Source organism: Garra rufa, chromosome 1 (genome assembly GCF_049309525.1).
Source record: "Garra rufa chromosome 1, GarRuf1.0, whole genome shotgun sequence".
NCBI lineage: Eukaryota > Metazoa > Chordata > Actinopteri > Cypriniformes > Cyprinidae > Garra > Garra rufa.
In genome coordinates this window covers 32,811,539-32,836,379 of record NC_133361.1, presented here as the reverse complement: position 1 = coordinate 32,836,379, position 24,841 = coordinate 32,811,539, and the positions used below count along the sequence as shown (strand labels likewise).

Sequence of the window (24,841 nt, the reverse complement as noted above, 5' to 3'; positions counted from 1 at the left end):
TTATTTGTTTATTTTTTTATTTTTGTGTCCGATGTCTGTTTTAGGACTGTCTCAGCATAGAGTTGGCGTTTCGCCCATTTTTCGTGGCATGCTCAGGTTTAGGGGTCACTGAAACCTTTGCCAGATATCAGAGACTGAGGCAGTTTTTTCTGTTGTTTTGTAAATCTCTGTAATCCTGCCCACGCTCCCACCAAAGCGAACTGGGTTTTATATATGGTACTGTGGGAAATTTTTATGTCCAGAAGAGCCTGACATCAGCATCAGCAGGATTTAGGAGATCGGGTCAGCTGAGGCCAGAGCTGAAAATACTACACAAAATGAATCATAGCTGATCTTCTCACTTTCTTCCTGTAAACCGCTCAAATACCCAAATTTATATACACACATATAAAGTTCTTTGCCTGTTTTTCAGTTTTTCCAGCAACAGGAACAGAAATCTGTAAAGAGCCCATAAAAGGGCATAGGATGGGAAAAAATTAGATAGAAGGGATATCATATTTCAATGCTCAAAATTTTGCATTTCCCAAAAACAAACACTCAAAAAATGAATGTGATGGAAATAATATAAGGTGGGAGGAAAATCTATATTTCAGTGCTTTTGTGACCGAACTCAAGGTTTCTCGGGGTGCATGCAGTTGTTCACATTTTGATTTAAGGGACCAATTCTCAATATAAACTATTAACTATGACTTATGAATATGTGCAGTGAAATGCGAAAGTATTCAAACCCCTTAATTTTTTCATGTTTTGTTATGTTGCAGCCTTATGTAAAACTGCTTTAAAGAATTGCAAATATATTAGAAATAAAAAACTGAAATGATTCCATTTCAAGTATACATACCCTTTTCTGGGACACTTGAAATGTAGCTCAGGAGCATTCATATTGCTTGTCGATGTTACTACACTTTGAGCAGAGTTAACCTGTGGCAAAATCAATTGAATAAGTATGATTTGGAAAGGCACACACGTTCTAATAAAAGGTCTAACAGCTGAAAATGCATATCAGAGAAAAAAAAACAATTCCTGAGGTCAAAAGAACTGCCTGTAGAGCTCAGAGACAGGATTGCGTCAAGCCACACATCTGGGGAAGAGTTCAGAAAATATTCTGCTGCATTGAAGGTTCACAGAAACATGTAGCCTCCGTTATCCATAATGGAAGAAGTTTGAAACAACCACGATTTTTTCAAGAGCTGGCCTCCTGGCCAAACTGAGCAATTTATGGAGAAGGACCTTGGTTAGACTGGTGACCAAGAACCTAAAGGTCACTCCAGTTGAGCTCCATGATCATATATGCAGATGGGAGAAACTTACAGAAGGACAAATCACTGCAGCACTCCACGGATCTGGGCTTTATGGTGGTGTGGCAAGACTCAATCCTGTCCTCAGTAAAGACACATGAAAACACACTGACAGAGCACCTAAAAACAAGATTCTCTGGTCTGATGGAACTCAATTCCAAGTATCATGTTTGGAGAAACCTAGGGTCTGCTCATTACCTGCACAGTTCAATCCCAAAAGCAAAGTATGGAGGTAGCAGCCTTATGCTTTGGGTCTGTTTTTCAGCAGCAGGGACTGAAGGACTCGTCAGAGTAGAAGGACAGCTCAACACAGAAAATATAGTGTCTTAATGAAACCCCAGTCCAGAGCATTCAGAACCTCAGACTGGGCAGAAGGTTCACCTTCCAACATGCCAATGACCCTAAGCACACAGCAAGAGTAGCTTATAGACAACTGGGTGAATGTCCTGTGGCCCAGTCACAGCCTGGGCCTGAACTCAATCCAACATTTCTGGAGAAACCTGAAAATGTGTGTCTGCCCCCATCCAAGCTGACAGAGCTTGAGAGGTGAAGAGGTGAGAAGAAGAATGGCAGATAACAGTTTGTCGCATCATACCCAAATAGACTTGAGGCTGTAAAGGTGCCTCAACTAAGTACCACGTTTAGGGTATGAATACTTATGCAATGTACTTATTTCAGTTTTTTAATTTTAAAAAATATGCAAGGTTGTCACAAATCGCTTTGTCATCATGATGTATGGAGTGTAGACTGATGTGGGAAAAAAATTATTTAAAGCAATTTACCATAAGGCTGCAACACAAAACATTTAAAAAAAAATAAAGGCACTGTATTTTAGTATGTGCTTTATAAGTACCAAAAAACAGCCCATATGTTAGTAATACACATGCTAATAAGCAACTAGTTAATAGAACTGGTCCATAACTAAAGTGTTATCAAACATTTTTTTCAAGTTTCTTAGGTGGAATACAATACAATAACTTACAGTTTGTATGGGGAATGCAATACTTTTGTGCAAAAGTACAATCTTTTTAGAGGGAATGCAAATTTTCTAAGAGAAAAGCAATATTTTAGATAGAAATGCAAATTTTTTGCTAGCAAATGCAAGCAAACACATTTTTACAAGCAAAATCAAGGTGTCTTGGTACAGTATTTTTGGAAACAGTACTTTTGTAAGAGAGAGAGTAAAAGATTTGTGAGTAAATGCAAAGTTTCTTGAGTGAAGCAAATGCATTGATATATAATTGTTCCCCCCCATATGTTCTTCCTCTTACAATAAGTAAAATGTCTGTCCTACTATATATCTGTGTCCACAGGCATTTGATGACTGCATCTTCGCCTTCTTTGCTGTGGAGATGGTCATCAAAATGATAGCCCTGGGGATTTTTGGATCAAAGTGTTACCTTGGCGACACGTGGAACCGCCTGGACTTCTTCATTGTCATGGCAGGGTGAGAAATCCCGCCTTTTTTCTCACTTGTCACTCATGCATTCAACCATTATCACCACGGGAAGGCTGGTCAAGAGGGACCCGCCGCTCGATTTACAGGCCATCATTTGGGAAATAGAATTACTGTGAGATTTCCCAGCACTCTGATTCATTTACCATTTAAAAAAAAAAAAAAAAACATTCCCCTTGTTGTTTAAAATGACCTTTAAATTGACAAGAGTGATGAAGGCATCAAGACTTCTCTTTTAAAACCTCTTTTCTTCCATTATCCTCATGTAAGATCGACAGAAAGAAAGGTTATAGAGATTGACCTTTAGTGTCTGACGCTTGCAGTATGTTTCCTCCGCTCTGCTTTCTTCAGGATGATGGAGTATTCACTGGACGGTCATAACGCCAGCCTGTCAGCCATCCGGACTGTGCGAGTGCTCAGGCCCCTGCGAGCCATCAACAGAGTGCCTAGTAAGTGTGTCACGCTGGAAAATCCAGATGAAGTGGGGTATTTATGGTGATTCATTGGTTTGAAATGGTTTATGTGCTTTAAGTACTGGTGCTGTTTGGGTCATTTTGACCCGGAGAGGATTTTTACGTTGTCACACAGGGCTAAAACTTACTGACTTTGTTCACAGAGTTGTATAATAACTTCCCAAAATGTTTCAGATCATTTTTGTACTGTCAAAAATAACCGGCCTACCTAAAATATTTTATAAACGTTTTGTTATGCTAAATTCTCACCCAATATTGGATTCAATCTGTCAGCTTGTAAGGACAGGTTTTGTATTTCTTTTTGGAACTGATTGATCGTAGGCCTCATTGATCTACACTAATGCACCTTAGATTTTGAGTGAAAAAAAAAATATATATATTTATGTACACTTACCAGTCAAAGGTTTTGAACAGTAAGATTTTCAATGTTTTTTGATCCAAAGTACAGCAAAACCAGTCAAATTTTGAAATATTTCTACAATTTAAAATAGTTTTCTATTTGAAAATGTTTTACAATGTAATTTATTTCTATTCAAAGCTGAATTTTTGCATCATTACTCCAGTCACATGATCCTTCAGAAATCATTCAAATATTTTGATTTTTTTTTTATGTTGTTTGATGAATAGAAAGTACAGAAGAACAACATTTATCTGAAATAGAAATCTTTTTTAATAATATAAATGTCTTTATCATCACTTTTGATCTATTTAAAAATCCCTGCTAAATAAAACTATTAATTTATATTTAAAAATTATACTGATGCGTTTGAATGGTATAGTGTGTAATTTTACAAAAGCTTTTTATTTCAGAATAATGCTGATCTTTGGATGAAAAAAAAAACAATTTACTCCACTGTTTTTAATATTTATAATAATAATAATAATAATAAAAATGTTCCTTGAACAGCAATCAGCAGATTTGAATGATTTCTAAAGGTTCAAGTGACACTGAAGACTGGAATAAGGATGCTGAAAATTAAGCTTTGATCACAGGAATAAATTACATTTTAAAATATATATTCAAATAGAAAGCAGTTATTTTAAGAAGTAAAAATATTTCACAATATTACTGATTTTGCTGTATTTTTGATAGAATAATTTGCAGGCTTGGTAAACAGAAAAATAATTCTTTAAAAAACATCTTATGACCTAATGACTGGAAGTGTATAATTTTGTCAGTATCTAAAAATATTTTTAAATTCTTTTATCTTGTGCAAAATGGAACAATGTCACATCAGCCTACAAAAAAATTGCTTTTATCAAAAGGCCGGTCATTTTTTAGAAGAACAGGAAAATCAAAAGTGCTATTAGGTTTTTTAACACAGTACAAAGGTTTAAACATATTTATAAACCAGGTGGATAAACATCCATTGAACAGTCCCATGGCATTTACAGTTAAGGCGACTGGCTTAAAAAGTGGCATCAACAAACCAGCTTCTACTGTATATTCCCAAAACCAGCTTTAACAACCTAAAGGCTGCTATGACCTGGTTTTTCCAGCAGGGTGATTTTTGGCTCTGGATGCTGCCTGCCACTCAAAGGCATTATTATGTGTCCTTTTATCTGTGATGAAAGGAGAAGACAGCTGCCTGATCTATGACTTGTGAAACAGAGATCACCTCAGCTGATCATGTGATGAGCCTGTTTGCAGGAAAGACAACATACAGAGTACACTAGTCCATCAATTACCCAACAGAACATGCCCCACAAACTGATAGAGGCATACTTCTTCCACTAATGAGCCTCTGTGTGGTGGACTGACAGCTTTATTTGATCTCTAGATCCGTGTCTATAAGAAATACAATGAGTTAACGTGTCCCACAAGTCAAAGGCCTTATAAAGTTACCTCTCATTACTGATAAAGTCTGTGTAAAGCCTTATCTTGACAAATCTTGAAAAAATAAGCAGTATTCTCTAGGGACGTAATGATCTCAAAATCTCAAGATATGATAATATCACAATATGAAGTCCACAATACAATATTTATTGCAATATTATGTTCCTAAGGTCCTAAGGTCCTAAGAAAACTTAAGTCAGAAAAAAATTCTTTATTAATAAAATTCTTTACACAGACTTTTTGGAGGGCATACAAAAACATTTTAGTGCACTTGAAATTTGAAAGCTGTAGAAATGGCACATTCCCTGGGCAGTCCACTTACTACTAAACTAGGGGATGGATTGAGACACACCCCTGGAGTGAGTTGTGGACTTAAAGTATGAGTAAGTCTGCTCCACCATATCAGCTTTAATGACTCTGTTGTTGCTCAGATGGAGGACGAGATAGCGTGATTTATTCGTCTCGGTGGAGTGTTGCCGCCAGCAGAAGTGCTTTTAGTATGGAATGATATTACGATTCTCTGGAGTGAATTGTGAGTGTTCGTTGGAGTGTATGTGTGCGTCTGTGTTATTTTGTTATTGCCGACATGCCATTTCACACCTGAAGCCGTAATTCAAATACCAAGCTAGAAATGTTTGGCAGAGCGAGTTTCTATCTTTAATCTGTCTGTTTACACAAGAGTAAGTTTGCATGTTCATCCTCTTCCACTATGTGACCACACGTATCTCTAGGGGGGTCATTAAAGTGTCCGAGCGACGCTCTGGCTCCACGCTGTCTTTGGTGGGAGGGATGCAGGCCATCGAGGGGATATCCACACTCAGACAGGCCCATTTAAGGCCCTCTCCTCCCCATATCATACAGTTAAATTACATCAGCCGCACACACCCACCTCAAACACATTAGTCACTCGGATCCACCGGATGCATCACTTCTCTCCGGGGGCACTTCTCACAGTGATGTTTGCTGATGTTTTTATGCACTTGCAGTGAGTGTCTTTTTTTGCGGCTTTTCACCATTGTGCCGTCTCAAGAAAGCAGAGTGGTAGACTGATTCATCTGAAATAAGTATGGGTATCTGTAGGTAACAGGGCATTCATTCTGCTTGAGATATCCTGAACGCTGATGCTCTCGGGCTTATCCATTGTGACAGTTTTAGCGTGTCACTGAACACAGTTCACACCGGTCAGTCTTGATCACTGGGCCATGTGACAGTGAAATGGCTGATTTACATAACACTCATATCCATGAGTGTTCTTTTGCTCCTTGGTTTGATTTGTTGTTTATTGATTCAAATATTTGTTAATACATTTCACGTAAACCTCACAAAAATGCATAGCAATTCTATGACAGATTCTTTTTTACTCAGATTGATTCAAAACAAACAGGACATGCAAACACTGAATTTAATTATAATCTGCATATCTTTAAATAATTAAATAACTATATGGATTCCCACAAGCTTTATAGAATTCAGAAAAAATCATTTTGCCTCTGTTCTGCTGTCCTCTACTAACATATGTGACCCTGGACCACAAAACCAGTCTTAAGTTGCTGGGGTATATTTGTAGCAACAGCCAAAAAATACATTGTATGGGTCAAAATTATCGATTTTTCTTTTATGTCAAAAATCATTAGGAAATTAAGTAAAGATCATGTTCCAAGAAGATTTTTTGTAAAATTCCTACTGTAAACATATCAAAATGTAATTTTTGATTAGTAAAATGCATTGTTAAGAACTTAATTTGGACAACTTTAAAGGTGATTTTCTCAGTATTTTGATTTTTTGCACCCTCAGATCCCAGATTTTCAAATAGATGTATCTCAGCCAAATATTGTCCTATCCTAACAAACCATACATCAATAGAAAGCTTATTTGTTGAGCTTATATGATATATACATCTCAGTTTTGTAAAATTTAACCTTATGACTGGTTTTGTGGTCCAGGGTCACATATGCTCGTTGAAAATCAGTTTCCAGCTGAAATTAATGCTAGTGGCAATAAAACACCTACAACTTTTCACACAAATCAATTAAAGGACACGTTTACTTCCAGAACAAAAATGTACAGATAATTTACCTTTAATCCAAGATGTTTATGTCTGTCTTTCTTCTGTTGTAAAAAAATTTGTTTTTTTTTAGGAAAACATTTCAGGATTTCTCTCCATATAGTGGACTTCTATGGTGCCCCTGAGTTTGAACTTCTAAAATGCAGTTTAAATACAGTTTCAAACAGCTCTAAACGATCCCAGCCGAAGAAGAAGTGTCTTATCTAGCGAAACAATTAGTTATTTTCTTACAAAATTGACCATTTATATATTTTAAACTTCAATGCTCGTCTTGTCTAGCTTTGCGTAAACTGTGTATTCCGGTTCAAGACAGTTAGGGTAGGCTGAAAAACTCCCATCTCAATTTGTCCTCCAACTTCAAAATCATCCTACATCGCTGCAGAAATACCGAACAAGTGTTCACAAAGTGAACATGCAAAAAAAAAAAAAAAAAAAACACCCTTTACAAAAAAAGGTAAAACAGCGATGTAGAATGATTTTGAAGTTGGAGAAGAAAATGAGTTTTTCAGCCTACCCTAACTGTCATGAACCAGAATACACAGAGTTCATGCAGAGCTGGACAAGATGAGCATTTGAGGTTAAAAAGTATATAAATTGTAATTTTTTTATATATATATTTCTTTATAACTGATCGTTTCGCTAGATAAGACCCTTCTTCCTCAGTTGGGATCATTTGTAGCGCTTTGAAGCTGCATTGAAACTGCATTTTAGAAGTTCAAACTCTGAGGGCACCATAGAAGTCCACTATATGGAGAGAAATCCTGAAATGTTTTCCTCAAGAAACATAATTTCTTTACGACTGAAGAAAGAAAGACATGAACATCTTGGATGATAAGGGGAAGTTCTGGAAGTGAACTTCTCCTTTAAAAATTTTCTTGCACAATGCAAAGCACACTTATCATATTGCATTTGTAAACTAAGAAATTTTGATGTTTGCATCACATATGTAGTTTCATATGTTTGGCATTTCTGATGGAGTAAACTTGCTCGGTAACCCACCTGGTACAGCATTGCACTTGCAAAGTGGCACATTCAGGTAAAAGTCCGGTGAAACACGAGCCATGAGACTTGATAAAAAGCTTGATAAAGCAGACCATTTGCTTCAGCAAAAGTGTTTTTATCTTACTTTTGTTTTTGTAAACATAATCGGTTTAGGGTAGGTTTAGTATACATTATTATGTGATAAAGCATTAGCCTTTTACTGCCACTCACCAGATTTCTGAACTGCCATGATTCAGACAATGTTGCTAGATCTCTTTTTTTCATTTTACTTTGAAATTTGGCAAAACATGCAAGAAGTGTGAAAATGATATAAATTCATGATAATAATTCTTAAAGGGAACCCTGGGTATGACATGAATGGCTTAATATAAATCTCTTATTGAAATATGTAGTAGAAAACCCATGAAAATTTTTCATTATTTAAAAAATCCCAATTTTGAACCACGGGGGTGCCATTATGACGTTAAATGGTTGCGCTCAGTGCCATTTTTACCGCAACACAATTCAGAATACACAACTCTGAAAATAATGCCAGGGCCTTGTTTTCTGGTTGATAAAGTGATCTGAGTGATTGTTAGCACATTGTTAGGTGGTTGCTAGGGTCTTGCTTTATGGTTGCTACAGTGTTCTGAGTGGTGGTTAGCTTTTATCAGTGGTTGTGGAAACCTGCAGCGAGGGATAATGGGAATGGGTATTTGTTCAGTGGTTTAAGTCTTAATTTTCCATTAAAGTCTGACTCAGTCCCTGCGGTCCCTCAGCAGTCCATTAAAAATATGCAATTTCTTTGCTCTGTCGAGCATTATTGCAAGTGGGACCAATTTAGGTTAAAGGTGTCTTTCTATGACCTAAGGTTTGCCATTTTACCATATACACTGTAAAAGGAAATTTTTGAGAAAACGTCCAGGTCAATACTTCTAGGAGTCAATGCAACCGGATGGGTTCTTTGGGTTCTCTCAACTATTGTCTTAAAATGTGTCCTAAGTAACATTAGTTTGTTTTGTCAATTTTAATTTGTTCTTTCACTAAATGCACAATGACTCATTCAGACAACAAATTCATCAAGGCAACTACAATTTTTTTGTTAATATGTGAAGTGAACTATGCTTTTTTTTATGAAGGCATGATCACCATACAATGCAAAAGTATCTGAGATATAGTTTTAGAAGGTTGTACAAAAACTTCAACACAAACCTCAGTCACAATGACAATCAACAGATGTAAACAGATGAAGTTCTTCACATCACAACACAAACAAATAACAATAATGACAAAAAGCAAACAGCAAAAAAAAAAATAAACGGTAACATCAGTATTTATGCTGCAGTGCATGCTGGGAACTCAAGAACTTCTAAAAATTTCAGCAGTACTGTTTAATTTAATATTATTTAAATGTTTGCCCATTTCTGCCACTGAATAAAAAATAAAAAAGGTAATTGCGACTTTTCACAATTTCACAATTCTGACTTTATTCTGACTTTCTCAGAACTGAGATATAATATTCTGAGAAATCTCGCAATTGTGACTTTTTTCTCAGAATTGCCAGTATAAGTCTTTTGTTATAATTGTGAAAATCTTGCAGTTCTGACAACATATTAGTCTTTTTTCCTCTCAGAATAGGATTTTATATCTCACAATTCTGAGAAAAAAAAGTCCGAATTGCGAGATATAAACTTGGAATTGCGAGAAAAAATGTCAGAATTTAGTTTTTATCCAACTGTTCTGACTTTCTACACAATTGCGAGTTTATATCTCACAATTTTAAGAAAAAAGTAAGAATTGTGAGTTCGTATTACACAATTTGTGGAAAAAAATCTGAATTGTAAAATGTAAACTCGCAATTACAAGAAAAAAAGTCAGAAGTTTGAGATAAATCTTTTTTTTTTTTGTGGTGGTGGAAACAGGATTTCAGTATTTGTGTCCCATAAACTGGAAAATATGTAGTTGTTTTCTTATAGTGTAGTTTAGTGCTCCTCTAGTTAAAATAATATATAAAAACATAAATGTGCCCATTTGGCAATACGATATAATTTAATTTATTTTATCACATTTATTGTTCACAATATCTACTGAAAATTCCTTATGAAGAAAGATATTATGAAGAAAAATGTCTATGTCAAGGTAATTGGTAGACTTTGAAACAAATACAACACTGATATTGGTCAACATTTATTTGTTGAGGTTGATAATGTCATAATATTGGCTCATGAATCCATATACTTGTTTGGACTGGAATATACTGGTACTTTCAAAAATGAAGCATGTTATGCAACTAAAACGATGCTGTGTCTGTTTCTCTTGTGTTTCTGTATTTCAGGTATGAGGATACTGGTGACTCTGCTTCTTGATACTCTGCCTATGTTAGGCAACGTCCTCCTGCTGTGCTTTTTTGTCTTCTTTATATTCGGCATTGTCGGGGTGCAACTGTGGGCTGGACTTCTTAGGAATCGGTGTTTCATGCCAGATAACGTGAAAGCGTAAGTACAGTCCTGCTCTTATCTAACAGGCAGCTTTCTTCCCCTCTTCTCCTCCTTTACCCTCTCTCCACTGGGAGCATTTCAGCGCTGCCGATATGATCCAAAGTGGCAGCCAACTGTTGCCAGAAGCAATGGCATTTCAGTCGCTGACAGTCTCGTAAACTGAACATTGCACCCTGGTATAAAATCAGTGCTGAGCATCGGTCCCTGAGCACTGAAAGTACACACACCACCGTCGAAGGTATATGGATAAAAGTGTATTAAATGAAGCCTTGAGAGGCTTTGATGAGTACAAACACCAGTCGTCAAAATGAGTTGAATTATAAGTCACATATTTTGATGTAATTGGACAAATTATTGCTTTGTGAATGCAGTGTAGTGATTCAAACAAACTAGAACAATTTCACCTGCCAGGTCTTATTTAGAAATATGAGATTTCTGTTTAGGTTTTTTGGGGAATAAAAAAAGAAGTGAATGTAGTTTTATCATTAGCCGCTTTTCCACTGTCGGGCCAGTGCGAGCCGGTACTAAGAGCATGCCGGGCAGGGCCAATGGCCTCGAGTCTCAAGCACCAAGGCCAAAAGTAATCTGCGTTTCCACTATCGAGCCAGTAGCCTCGCTGCGCAAACCTAAAGCCCGCCCTTTACACACCTCCTTAGATCAAACGTCACGAAACCCCTCCCCTTTCAGCGGGGAGATTGAAAGTAAGTCAGGTAGACCACCATAGTGTGATCATCGAACGAGCAAAATGGAGAGAGCCGAAGCGCCTGTTTGTTTGCTCCTTTTGGTGTTTTCTTGGTGGAAGATAAGGCAGCAAAACCAAGATGCGAAGACGGAGGCATCACGCGTTTACGCCGAAAGCTTATGTTAGCTGCCTGCAAGGCTAAAAAAAAAAGAACAATACAGCGACGTGGAAGCCGGATACAGCGAATGCAGAAACGCTTTGTAATGTTGGTGATGTCTGTTCTGATGCAAGAAGTGCTCTGCAAAAGTTGTTTATGCAGCAGCAATATTTGTAATATATTACATTAATAAATCACTTGAAAAGGAGCTTTGTTTTTATGACCTACACACAAATCTTTCGTCTAACTTGGTATTACATCAAACAAAATGTTGCATACTATCTACACACTACTACAAAAAATAACTACACAGTTGTACTTCTAGTATAATCTTTTATGCCTTTATTTAGGTACAGATACAGGTACAGTGTATGTTAACATGTTATCAAGGTGTGTTGGTGAGTTTTTGTGGGGTTTTTTGGACGATGTAAATCAACTTATACATCAGATCTCAGTTTTATAGGATCTTATTTGCATTTGTCCAAATTTAAATAAGAGTAGATACTAATCAGACATGCGTTTAACCCTCTGGGCCAATTTTATGTTTTGAATTTTTTAAAATCGTAGCTTCATCAGAATGAGATGACACTTGGTGACTTTTGTTGCATTAGCTATGTGAGTACACAAAAAAATCAGTGACATGATTCGGATATGTTAAAGGGTCAAAAAAAAATAGTCACACTTGGCTCCTTGGCGGTCAAAAATGACCGACATATTATACGAAAAAATGCGATAATTCAGAGAATCTTTTGGTAGTACAAGCTACAAATCAGCCACTGTGCTGAAAAGAAGTGTTCAGCAAGCAAGGCCTGACACTCTAAAATAACAAAAGTACAGAACTGACACACACACGCGCACACACACACACACACACGCGCACACACACTCACAGACACACAGAAATAAGCAGAAAAATGCAAAACCTGATATTTATCCACTCAAAAAATATCTAAACCTTGCCTCTAATCTTTTAGAATGTCTGAATATATTTCTAAATGCAAAGCCTATTAAAATGAAGAAACAGTAAAAAAAATAAATAAATAAATAAATAGGAATCCCAAAGCCCCCTGTATATATGTATATAGGGAGATACAGGAGGTTACATGACATTACACAAGTTTTTATTTTTTTATGCCACTAGATGGTGCAATTTTCACTTTAAAATGGATTTTAAATGCTTTTACTCTATTTTAATGTGAAATGTTGTATTTATTGAAAAATAATAAATACATAATTAAATTAAAAAATATAATATAAAATATAATTCTAGTGGGAAAAAATTGTTCATTAAAACTGTATAAATATTGCATAGATTCATAAAAAATGCTCAAAATTCTAAATAATAATCACAAAATATTATTGAACAAAAATGTATTTAATTGATTTTCCTGAAGAAAAAAAAAAGTTACTTTTTAAGGCTTCGGTCACTTTTGACCGCGAGGGAGCCAAGTGTGACCCCTAAATGAGGAGGCCCAGAGGGTTAAATAATGTTTTCATCACATAGTTGTCTGTAACAACAGTTAATAGTGTAACTATTACTGAATAGGACCTGATTTACACAGGACACAAAAGGTGCCCCATCAGATAACCATTTAAGTAATGTGCCCATCAAAACTGCATAGATTTCCATATCAATATCTGCCAAATTGAAAAGTGTCTTGAAAAGTGTCTTCTCTGGGCACCGCTTTGTGTTTGTTTTAATGGCTTTGTACTGCGCCCGCAATTTCTCAAACTTGCAATGTAGTGCACTGGATATTTAGCTTTGCGAGTTCAGCAACGATGTATTTTATCACGTCTTCGTTTTTGCAGACGCCGTCAAACTGGCGTTGTATATTGTCCACGGCCCAAATGCTTAGAAGAGCCCTGTATTAGTATTACAGCGAAATGCGCATCTTACCTCAGACACACTCCGCCTTTTACTTTGACCACGCCTCAAGCCCCAGCTGGCCCGCTTTGGCCCAAGGTTTTCGTAGGGCCGAAAAACCCGGGCCATTGACCCTGAGGAAGCACCGACAAGGCACGATCAGGCCCCGGAAGTGACAGTGGAAACGCGACTGGCCCTGGCACGCACTAGCACGCCCGCTTTTGGCCCGACAGTGGAAACGCAGCTATTGTAGGATGGTTGTGTCCACACACTGCTATTTATATGCACCATGTAAGTGTTTGTTTTAGTAAGTAAATGCCATATATTTGTTTTCAATGTGTTTCCGCAGCCTTTATAATCTGTCACACATGAGTCAGTACTACAAGAATGAAGAAGGTGAGGACAACCCCTTCATCTGCTCCTCCAATAAGGAGAATGGCATGCTGCGCTGTAGTCAGGTGCCCCCCCTCAAGGAGGGTGTTGAGTGCACTTTAAATGTGTCTCCACTGGGACATGCCTACTCTGGCCTGGATGGGACAGGCAACAGCAGCTGTGTTAACTGGAACCAGCTTTACAGTGAGTGTAAGCACGGGGATTTCAACCCACACAAAGGGGCAGTGAACTTCGATAACATTGGATACGCCTGGATTGCGATATTCCAGGTAAGCTCCTCTTGGAATGGTGTTTGTAATTCAAATATAGCCATATCTATGATGTTTTTTTTTTTTTTTTTTGTTGGATACAGTTGAGCACTGTGGGAATGGAAATGCATTAGTAAGCGTCATTGTTCTTTTCCCAGAAGTCAAAGGCCCTAGTTATTTCCAAAGGCCGATGAGCATTTTTACAACTTTTTATTACTCAATTTTCATCTTGAAAAGACAAAGTCTTGTTAAGCATGCTCCAACCACACCAAATAATTGAATCTCTGAGCAAATGTCTGTTTTACTCATTTCTGCCCCTTACTCGGGAGGAGCTCTACAAAGGGATGAGATTATTCGATAGGAGTGTGATATCCTATATAGCAGCCTGTGGAAATTAAATCAGAACAGAAAAAGCTTTCCGTTGCATATTAACTCAATCGTACTTTCAATCCATCCTCATCAGCAGAGTTGAATCACTATAGACGGACTGGTGGCACAGACCCTGTTTAAGGGTATTTAATATGCGCAGTCATGCCCTTGTTGGAGGGGTGCGTTGGGCCCGTCGTACGGACATACAACGAGACCTGTGCTCCATTCTGTTGGAAATGAATGTCGGTCTCATTTGTCCGATCGTTACAAGTGGGTCAGTCACGTGGTGTCCCTTTTGGTTGGGTTATAATGACAGTGCAGGATATGCAATTATAAAAGAGGGCCTGAAGGGTTTTCACCTGTGTCAACATAAGATCTTAATAGGGCCTGGATTGTACTCATAAGATGACACCTCTGGGAGCAGGTTATTCTAAAAATGTTCTTCACCTATTGGCCCTTTTATGGCCAGATGAACCTTTTTTCTTTTGTGGTTGCTATAAAATGGAGAGTTTATACCATGCCTTCATTAATCATGTCATCAGCTCTTTAAAGAGATAGTTCACCCAAAAACAAAAATTGTGTCATTAATTACTCACCCTCATGTCGTTCCAAACCTGTGAGACCTTTGTTCATCTTCAGAACACAAATTAAAGGGATAGTTCACCCAAAAATGAAAATTTGATGTTTATCTGCTTACCCCCAGGGCATCCAAGATGTAGGTGACTTTGTTTCCTCAGAAAAACACAAACGAAGATTTTTAATGAAAACCGGTGCAGTCTGCCAGCCTTATCATGGACGTGGATGGGCACCAGACCTTTAAAAGTAAACAAAAACATGCACAGACAAATCCAAATTACACCCCGCGGCTCGTGACGATACATTGATGTCCTAAGACACGAAACGATCGGTTTTTGTGAGAAACTGAACAGTATTTATATCATTTTTTACCTTTGATACACAGCCACGTCCATCTGTCATGAGCACAAGTTTGGCATCAGTCACGTCACATGTGCACGCGCTCTAACGTAGTATACGAAAACTCCGGAAGCCACGATCTGTCGCATGTATACGACACTCATTGTTTACACAGTGCACAGAGATTGTGGGTATAGCGGCTATTCAAAATGGTAATTACTTGCGCGTATCCTGATTGTTTAAACCGATTTAAAGCTAAAAGATTACGTTTGCTTGCGCAAACTCATCCGGGACTTTTCACTGATTTCCCCTTACGACGTTTGCGTATTCTACGCTAGAGCGCATGCACATGTCATGTGACTGATGCCATGACAGATGGACGTGGCTGTGTATCAAAGGTAAAAAATGATATAAATACTGTTCGGTTTCTCGCAAAAACCGATCGTTTCGTGTCTTAAGACGTCAATGTATCATCACGAGCCGCAGGGTGTAATTTGGATTTGTCTGTGCATGTTTTTGTTTACTTTTAAAGGTCTGGTGCCCATCCACGTCCATGATAAGGCTGGCAGACTGCACCGGTTTTCATTAAAAATCTTCGTTTGTGTTTTTCTGAGGAAACAAAGTCACCTACATCTTGGATGCCCTGGGGGTAAGCAGATAAACATCAATTTTTCATTTTTGGGTGAACTATCCCTTTAAGATATTTTTGATGAAATAATGACAGGATTTTCATTTTTGGGTGAACTATCCCTTCAAACTATTATTGTGTGAAAACTGTTTTATATCATTTTCTACACAAATTATTGAGTACTGATAAAGTTAATGTACTTGGTGAAAAGCATGTTAAAATAAATTAAATTAACTTTCTAATTATGTCAAAAGTTTGAAAATATTAGTTAATTTTGTGTATTTTGCAAACATAAAGTGCTAGCTATGAAATTAACCTTAGCTAGGAGCTGGACATTCTCAAAATGATAAAATTGTAATTTCCATCGAATATTTCTATCATAGAATGCTATTAAACATACTGTAATTATGTAAGGTGTGGTGGAAATAGCATTGTTATGGGCATGTTCATGGTTTTCAGAAAACAAAACGACAAAAATTAGTTCTCCAGTGATGCAGGTTTGTTAAACTTTAAAGGAGTAGTTCACTTCCAGAACAAAAATTTGCAGATAATTTACCTACCCCCTTGTCATCCAAGTTGTTCATGTCATTCTTTCTTCAATTGATAATAAATTATGTTTCATGAGGAAAACATTTAAGGAATTATCTCCATATAGTGGACTTCAATGGTGCCCCCAAATTTGAACTTCCAAAATCGGTCATTGAGACAAGACGAGCATTTGAGGTTAAAAAAAATGAATAAAAATTGTCAATTTGTTTTGAAAAAAAAAAAAACGATTGTTTTGCTAAATAAGACCCTTCTTCCTCGGCTGGGACCGTTCAGAGGCCTTTGAAGCTGCATTTAAACTGCATTTTGAAAGTTCAAACTTGGGGTCACCATAGATGTCAACTATATGGAGAGAAATCCTGAAATGCTTTCCTCGAAAAACATAATTTCTTTACAACTTAAGAAAAAAAGACATGCACATCTTGGATGACGAGGGGGTGAGTACATTATCTGTAATTTTTTGTTCTGGAAGTGTGAACTACTCCTTTAAGTTAGATTAAACCAGTGAGACTGTGGAAAATGATTTACAAGAGTTTCTTTTCTAAAATTCCACATGACCAAAAGTGCCAGTAGTTGAAGAAACACCCACATAAGGAAATATTCAAAAATATCAGTGCTGTAGCCAGCTGAAAACAATCCAACTCACACGTTTTTGTTAGTCTGACATCCATTAAAAACTGAACTCAACTGGACTCCTAAGCAATATTTTAAAATTATGCTTGGTATGGCTGTATACACTATGTAATATAAATCCGTAATAAATTATTTCTAGCATAGTTGCATCTACAAAATGTAAACGTGGCTAAGTTTGAATCAGCTGTTTTGAAGCCAACTGTGAGGATGCACTGCGGAAATCGAAAAAACAAATGTGTCTTTTTAATACCAAAATGTCTGTTTTCTAGAGCCAGACGATGAATCTAGTAGACAGCATAGAATGAACTGGGGTTCATACATGAGGTCTAACGCTAAATGATACAGCTGGATGAGAATGAAATGCAGTGCTGCAGGCGCAGCGCTTCCTAAACAAATGACTCAATGCTAACACACTTAACCCTGAACTACCATTTTACTGCGATCAAACTAACAATCAGACCTCTGACATCACTCTGTGCCATGAACTCTCTGATTTAGATGTTGTTAGTACTTTGTGTTCACCGGAGAGTCTTTATCTCCAAAAAACATTTCAATCCCTAGGTGATAGGAAGAAGCAGTACAACTACAAGAGCTTTAGTGTTGAACTCTTTGCATTCAAGATACAAATTAAAGACGTCTTTGATCTGAGTGTCTGAACTAAGGTAATTTATTGAAAATTGACCTCAGGTCAAGGTGCATTAGCAGTGCTCTACATTTGAATGTTTAACTCGTTTAGCATTCAAAAACCTGCAGAAAAACAATATGCAAGGCTTTTTATTCCCCAGACGAACTCTCACAACTCAGTGTTTGAGCCACCAGCCATCTGCACAGTTGGAAATGTGTGCCAGGCACCTGAGACTGCTATTTTTCTTGGCCAAGATCAAGATAATGATCATTTGGATCTTCTGTCTCGCAGCATTTCATCTTCATTTGATCTCAATTTCTCTCTTGTTTTTGCAGGTTATTACTTTGGAAGGATGGGTGGACATCATGTACTACGTTATGGATGCCCACTCCTTTTACAATTTTATATATTTTATATTGCTTATTATAGTAAGTATACTCTAATTGGAAGTATTTAATGTTTTTAGCCTGTTTCACACACTGCATACATAAGTAGAGTGGAGCATCAGCATATCTGTAACAGCAGGCGACTGCAACATGCAGTGTCATTTCTGTAAACTGACTATTTAATTCAGTTCATGAGTTTGAAATGAAGTGCTACATCCCTCAGGAAGCTGAATTTAAATTGGAATCACAGGAAGTGAAATTTGCCGAATTGCAATTCAGATACCGTTGAAGTCAAAAGTTTACATACACCTTGCAGAATCTGCAAAAATGTTACTAAAATAAGAGGGATCATACAAAATGCATGTTATTTTTTATTTAGTACTGACCTGAATAAGATATTTCACATAAAAGACGTTACATATAGTCCACTGTTCAAAATTTTACATACACTTGATTCTTAATACTATGTTGTTACCTAATGATCCACAGCTGTGTGTTTTTTTTTTTGTTTAGTGATAGTTGTTTATGAGTTCCTTGTTTGTCCTGAACAGTTAAACTGCCTGCTGTCCTTCAGAAAAATCCTTCAGGTCCCACATTCTTTTTGTTTGTCAGCATTTTTTGAATTTGAACCCTTTTCAACAATGACTGTATGATTTTGAGATCCATCTTTTCACACTGAGGACAACTTAGGGACGCATATGCAACCATTACAGAAGGTAAACACTCAACCATGCATTAAGAGCTGGGGGTGAAAACTTTTGGAATTTAAAGATCAGGGTAAATTGTATCTTCTGTAGCTTCTAAAGGGCAGTACTAAATAGAAAAAAATATGATATTCAGGCAAAATAAGAAAAATGTACACATCTTTATTCTGTTCAAAAGTTTACACCCCTGGCTCTTTATGCATTGTTTTTCAGTGAGCATTTGAATCTTCTGTATATAGTTGCATATGAGTCCCTAAGTTGTCCTCAATGTGAAAAGATGGATCTCAAAATCATACAGTCATTGTTGGAAAGGGTTCAAATACACAGAAATGCTGAAAACCCACAGTATTTGTGGGATCTGAAAGATTTTTCTGAAGAACAGTGTCCAGTTTACTGTTCAGGACAAACAAGGGACAACTTTCACTAAACTACAAATTAAATTTCAGTTTGGTTCCTGAATTTATCAAAATATACACTACCGTTCAAAATGTCTTTTGACAGCAAATCAGCATATTAGAATGATATCTGAAAGATCATGTGACACTGAAGACTGGAGAAATTATGCTAAAAATTCAGCAGTCACAGGAATAAAGTATTTTAAATATATTAATATGTTAAAATAGAAAATGTAAATTGTAATAATATTTCACAATATTACAGTTTTTACTGTATTTTTGATCAAATAAATGCAGCCTTGGTGAACATAAAAGATTCAAAAAACTTTTAAACAGTAGTGTATACAGTATGGGTTACTTACATGTGTGGTGGAACACAGGCTTTAAAGGGATAGTTCGCCCAAAAATGAAAATTCTGTCTGGAATTGCTCACCCTCATGTCGTTACCAACCTGTAAGACTTTGGATCATCCTTGGAACACAGATTAAGATATTTTTCATGAAATCCACAGCTTTCTGACCCTGCATTGACAGCAATCAATTAAGCAATCCTTTTAAGGCCCAAAAAAGGTAGTAAGAACATTGTTAAATAGTCCATCAGTGGTTCAACCGTAATGTGCATAAAGAAAACAAAAATAACGACTTAATTTAACAATTTCTTCTCTTCTGTGTCAGTATTTAACGCGCATTCACGAGAGTACCATGATGCATGGACTATTTTAACAATTTCCTTACTACCTTTCTGGGTCTTGAACGTGTCAGTTGCCTTGCTGTCTTTGCAGGGTCAGAAAGCTCTCGGATTTCATCAAAAATATCTTAATTTGTCTTCTGAAGATGAACAAAGGTCTCACAGGTTTGGAACGACATGAGGGTGCGTAATTAATTACAGAATTTTCATTTTTGAGTAAACTATTCTTTTCAAAAGATTTTTAAAAGACTTCTTATGTTAGCTTATCATGGTAAACTAAAGTGGCTTTTGTGTATCTCAGGTGGGTTCCTTCTTCATGATCAACCTGTGCCTGGTTGTAATAGCAACCCAGTTCTCAGAAACAAAGCAGCGCGAGAACCAGCTGATGCAGGAGCAGCGAGCACGTTACCTCTCCAACGACAGCACCCTCGCCAGCTACTCTGAGCCGGGGAGCTGCTACGAGGAGATGCTCAGGTACATCAGCCACCTGTACCGCAAGGTGAAGCGCCGTGCTTCCCGCATCTACAGCGGCTGGCAGAGCAAACGCAGAAAGAAGGTGAACCCCAACAGCGGGCTGAGTGGGGGAGGAGGAGGAGGCAGTGGTGGTGGGGCCAATGGTCACAGCAGGCACAGGGGTGGCGGACACTGGGTTCGCTCCATCCACAACCTCATTCAACAGCACCAACGACAGCACTGTCACCTCAGCAATGGCAGCCCCAGTCCTGTGACCGCTACAGGGCCCGGCGAGGCTCTGGAAATGAGGTCCATCGCAACGGGGCCGCAACTGACCGTGTCCTCACAGCCAACCGCCATGCACAATCTTTCTTCCAGGACTCAGTCAGTGCACAGCATCTATCAAGGTGACTTTCAGGAGGCCCCGCAAGGGCGAACGAGCGCTGCGGTGGGCGTGCCCGCACTCGGGCGACTAAACGGGGGCATGAATTATCCGACCATCTTGCCCTCCCTCATTTGCAGCTATACAGGCAGCAGTTCTGCAGGGAAAGGAAGGAGGGAGTCAGATACAAATACAGGATGTGATGCGATTGATCCCTTTGAGAAGCTGCACCAGCTCATGGGAGAACATAGTGAGTTTTTCAAAGCCATTTCTTTTACTTCATATGTGGTCCAGTTGTAGTCACCTCACATAGCTTGTTTCAGGATAATGAAAGGCATTCTGAGAAGTGATTGTTGGGTAGCCCTTTACCAATGTGACAGAAAATCAATACTTCAAATGTTAAACTCATTAACACAATCTTTAAAGGAGTGAGGCGACTGCCAGCACTTCACTAGCGACTTTGGCTATCAAGCCCTTTGAAATCTTATGCCAACAGTTGATTCCTCTTGTCAGACAGATAGGCAGTAAGCTTACTCTGTTGTTGGAGGGAAAAGATCAGTTGGTTTTTAGTGATTTAGTCTGCTGGGGTTTGTAGTTATGAAGTAACCAGAAACCCAAATATAAAAATCCTCCTTCTAAACCTATATAACTTTATTTTTACCACAGCTCTCATTTAATTCACATTGATTAAATTATGCAGTCCAAAATAAGTATAAAACGATGTGAATTTTTATAACTTATGTCTTTAATGGGTTTTCTACTACGTATTTCAGTAAGAGACATCATTTACATTATATTAAGCCATACGAGTCTTAATACCCAGAGTTCCCTTTAGGTTAAAATGCTTATTCTGGAGTTTAAAGTCAAAAATTCACATTAAATGCACTTTATTTTTTTAAACAATGGTGGATTTGGACTATTTGACTATTAGACTATCAGAGGCAAGATGGTGGGTATGGACCAATGAGGAGTTGGTTTTCTTATTACTCCAAAAAAAAGATCCAAAGTTATATAGCAGCTGGTGGTGTTTATTATGTGAGCTGTTGTACTCATTCTTCAGGCAAATTTTCAGAAATACACTTTAAAAATGTATAAGAGTTGGATAGAGACTCAGCAACTGGTTCTTGTGTGTTTTGTAACTAATCGTGATGTGACAAAGTTAGTATGCAGAGGTGTAGATTTTATTCAATAATGACTTAAAGGATGGTTTACTCAGCAAATGTTTTATCAATTACTCACCCTCATGTTTTAAATCTTCTGTGGAACATAAAATATGATATTTTGTAACCATTTAGTTTTCAGTGTAATTCAAAATATTTTGTGTTCTTCAGAAGAATGAGAGTCATAAAGGTTTAGAATGACACGAAGGTGAGTAAATGATAAGAAATTCATTTTTGAGTGTTGCTTTAAAGGGGACATCAGATGCTCATTTTCCACAAGTTGGTGTCTTCATGAAATGTTTTCCACATACTTCAGTTAAAATTCCTCAGTGGTCATGTAAAACAACACCATTTTTTTTAGCTTGTCAAAAACAGCTCTGTTCACAGCGACCTGTTTCGGTGCATTTCTCTTTAAATGTTAATGAGCTGTTGCTTACTCCACCCCTCTTTTCTGTTTTTTGTGTATTCAATGGCGTGTTACCATCAAAAACAAAACTAATCCACTGCATTCTCAGTGGCTCTGATGTTGGGAGAAAAATAAACTCATATGTTCACTTTTACATTCAAATACAAAACACCTGCATTGCTTACGAGATGTCGATACAGCTGCTTAGGCGCGGAGAAAATGGAAGACAGTGTACAACTGGCTGAGGGTGAAACTATGTTAATACAGGACAGTCAGAGGTGGTTGTGGGTGGGGCCTGAGCAATATAATGTCATACTTCTCAGAAAATCAAAACGGCTTGATAGTTGAGATTGTTTAGGTTTTTGGGGATTAAAAAAAGGAGTGAATGGACTTTTATTATTGTAGGGTGGTTGTGTCCACACACTGCTAAGACACATTTATGTTCAAACACCATGTAAAAGTGAATTTTGCATCCGATGTCCCCTTTACATAAGAAGTCATGGAAGATAAATGGCAGACTATTCATGAATGGTGCATTATCCTTTAAAAGAAGTTTCAGTGACAGATATACTGCGGGGTCCCAGTGCTGTGCATGTTTGGAATGAATGAGTTGAATTTAGTACATTTGGTTTTGCGTTATATTGTTTGTTCAGCTCCAGATAACCAATGCATCTCTTTCATGCTCAAGCCAGTTTTCATTTCTATATCAGTCTGTCGCAGAATGACTATTTGTGGATTTCTGTCAACAGGAATATGTACTACATGTTTACTTCAAACTCACTGCCTCTGCCAACAGTAATTTTTGATTGCAGCTTGAGTCACCTCCACTTCAGCTCATTACCACAGGCTAAAGTGGGCCACTGTGTATGATTATGTCCTCAGGAAACACATTAGTATAAGAGTACAGCCACAGACATCCTCTGATTAGACCGATTAGGTTTATTTAAGATTGTGAGATCATAAGACCAAGAGAGGGCGAAGCACTTTAACAAAATACATGGAGCACTGCCTATTTAAAATGGCCATGGCTAGAGAAGTAAAATAGTAGACTAAAAAGCTGAAGTAACCAGTTTTATTGGTTAAAATGGGACCAATTAGGTGTGTAATAATTCAAATATCCAACCTTACAATAAACTTTAAGCTGGTTGTGGGATTTATTGATGTTTGAGTTAGATGCCAGGTAGACTAAATCATGTGAATGATTTAGACAACATGCACGATTAGTCCCTCCTGAGAGATGTCTTCAATCTAGATAGAAAGTAATGTGCAAGAGAAACAGAAAGATTGGTGATCATTGTTGGGGAATGTTACTTTTAAGTGAACCCTGGGTGTTAAGACTTGGCTTAATATAACATAAATGATGTTTCTTACTAAAATACATAGTAGAAAACCCATGAAAGATGTACGTTATTTAAAAAATCCACATCGTTTTATATGTATATTAGACTATGGCTGGGGGGCGCCAGTATTTAGATAACATGAAATAGTTGCACTTAGTAGCTACTGCCGCCACCTTTTGCTATTTTTACCCCAACACAACTCGGAATATGAAAATACGTTGTGTGGCTTTTGGTTGTAATTTTCAATCGAAGGGAAACAAGAAGCGATGTAAGTCTTTTACTGCTTTCCTAGCGATAAGAAGAGGAGAAAAGAATGGGAAGATACATGTGGACAAATAAAACTTACTAAAAACCCAAATCTTTGTCCTGGCAGGATGTAAACATGTTGATGCTTGTTATTACTCAATATCTGGGGCCGTTTAGACTCCTTGTGGGGAAAAAATCAATGGTACAGCATTTGGTTTAAAGGATTAGTTCACTTCCAGACCAAACATTTTCAGATAATTGACTCACCCCCTTGTCATCCAAGATGTACATGTCTTTCTTTTTTCAGTCATGAATAAATTGTTTTTTTTTTTTGAGGAAAACATTTCAGGAATTTTCTCCATATAGCAGACTTCCATGGTGCAAAATTCAGTTTAAATGCAGCTTCAAAGGGCTCTAAATGATCTCAGCCGAGGAAGAAGGGTCTTATCTAGCGAAACGATCAGTTACTTATTTTTTTAAATGTACAATTTACATACTTTTTAACCTCAAATGCTCATCTTGTCTAGCCCTGTGATGTGCATGCTTACTCTTGCACTCAAATTCAATGCAGTTAGGAAGTTTTATTCATCCACAGTCATCTTCCCATTCTTTTCTCATCGCCAGTAGCTTACTGAGTGCAGACATTTCACGTCATGCCTTAATGGGTTTTCTACTACATATTTCAGTAAGATAGATCATTTACATTATTTTAAGCCATACATTTCTTAATACCGGGGGTTACATTTAGGTTAAAATGCTTCATTTAAAAACTTGATTGTAAATATGTTCACTTCCAGAACAAACATTTTCAAATAATGTCCTCACCCCCTTGTCATCCAAGATGTTCATGTCTGTCTTTTTTCAGTTGTAAAGAATTTATGATTTTTGAGGAAAACAAGAAGCCTTTGAAGCTGCATTTAAACTGCATTTTGGAAGTTCAAACTCACAGACACCAGAGTTCAGTATATGGAGAAAATTCCTGAAATGTTTTCCTCAAAAAACACAATTTCTTTA

At 37.3% G+C, this 24,841-nt stretch overlaps 1 protein-coding gene across 2 annotated transcripts in view; it reads left to right on the top strand.

Annotated features, from left to right (window-relative positions):
- The window catches only part of cacna1ha (calcium channel, voltage-dependent, T type, alpha 1H subunit a), a 78,505-nt gene that overhangs the window by 743 nt on the left and 52,921 nt on the right, over window positions 1-24,841 (top strand). For both annotated transcript variants that reach the window (XM_073839033.1, XM_073839025.1), the window contains exons 2-7: window positions 2,612-2,745; window positions 3,106-3,203; window positions 10,446-10,605; window positions 13,661-13,973; window positions 18,004-18,096; window positions 20,142-20,925. In XM_073839033.1, coding sequence (XP_073695134.1) covers window positions 2,612-2,745; window positions 3,106-3,203; window positions 10,446-10,605; window positions 13,661-13,973; window positions 18,004-18,096; window positions 20,142-20,925 — 1,582 coding nt within the window. The remainder of the gene's footprint in view (window positions 1-2,611; window positions 2,746-3,105; window positions 3,204-10,445; window positions 10,606-13,660; window positions 13,974-18,003; window positions 18,097-20,141; window positions 20,926-24,841) is intronic.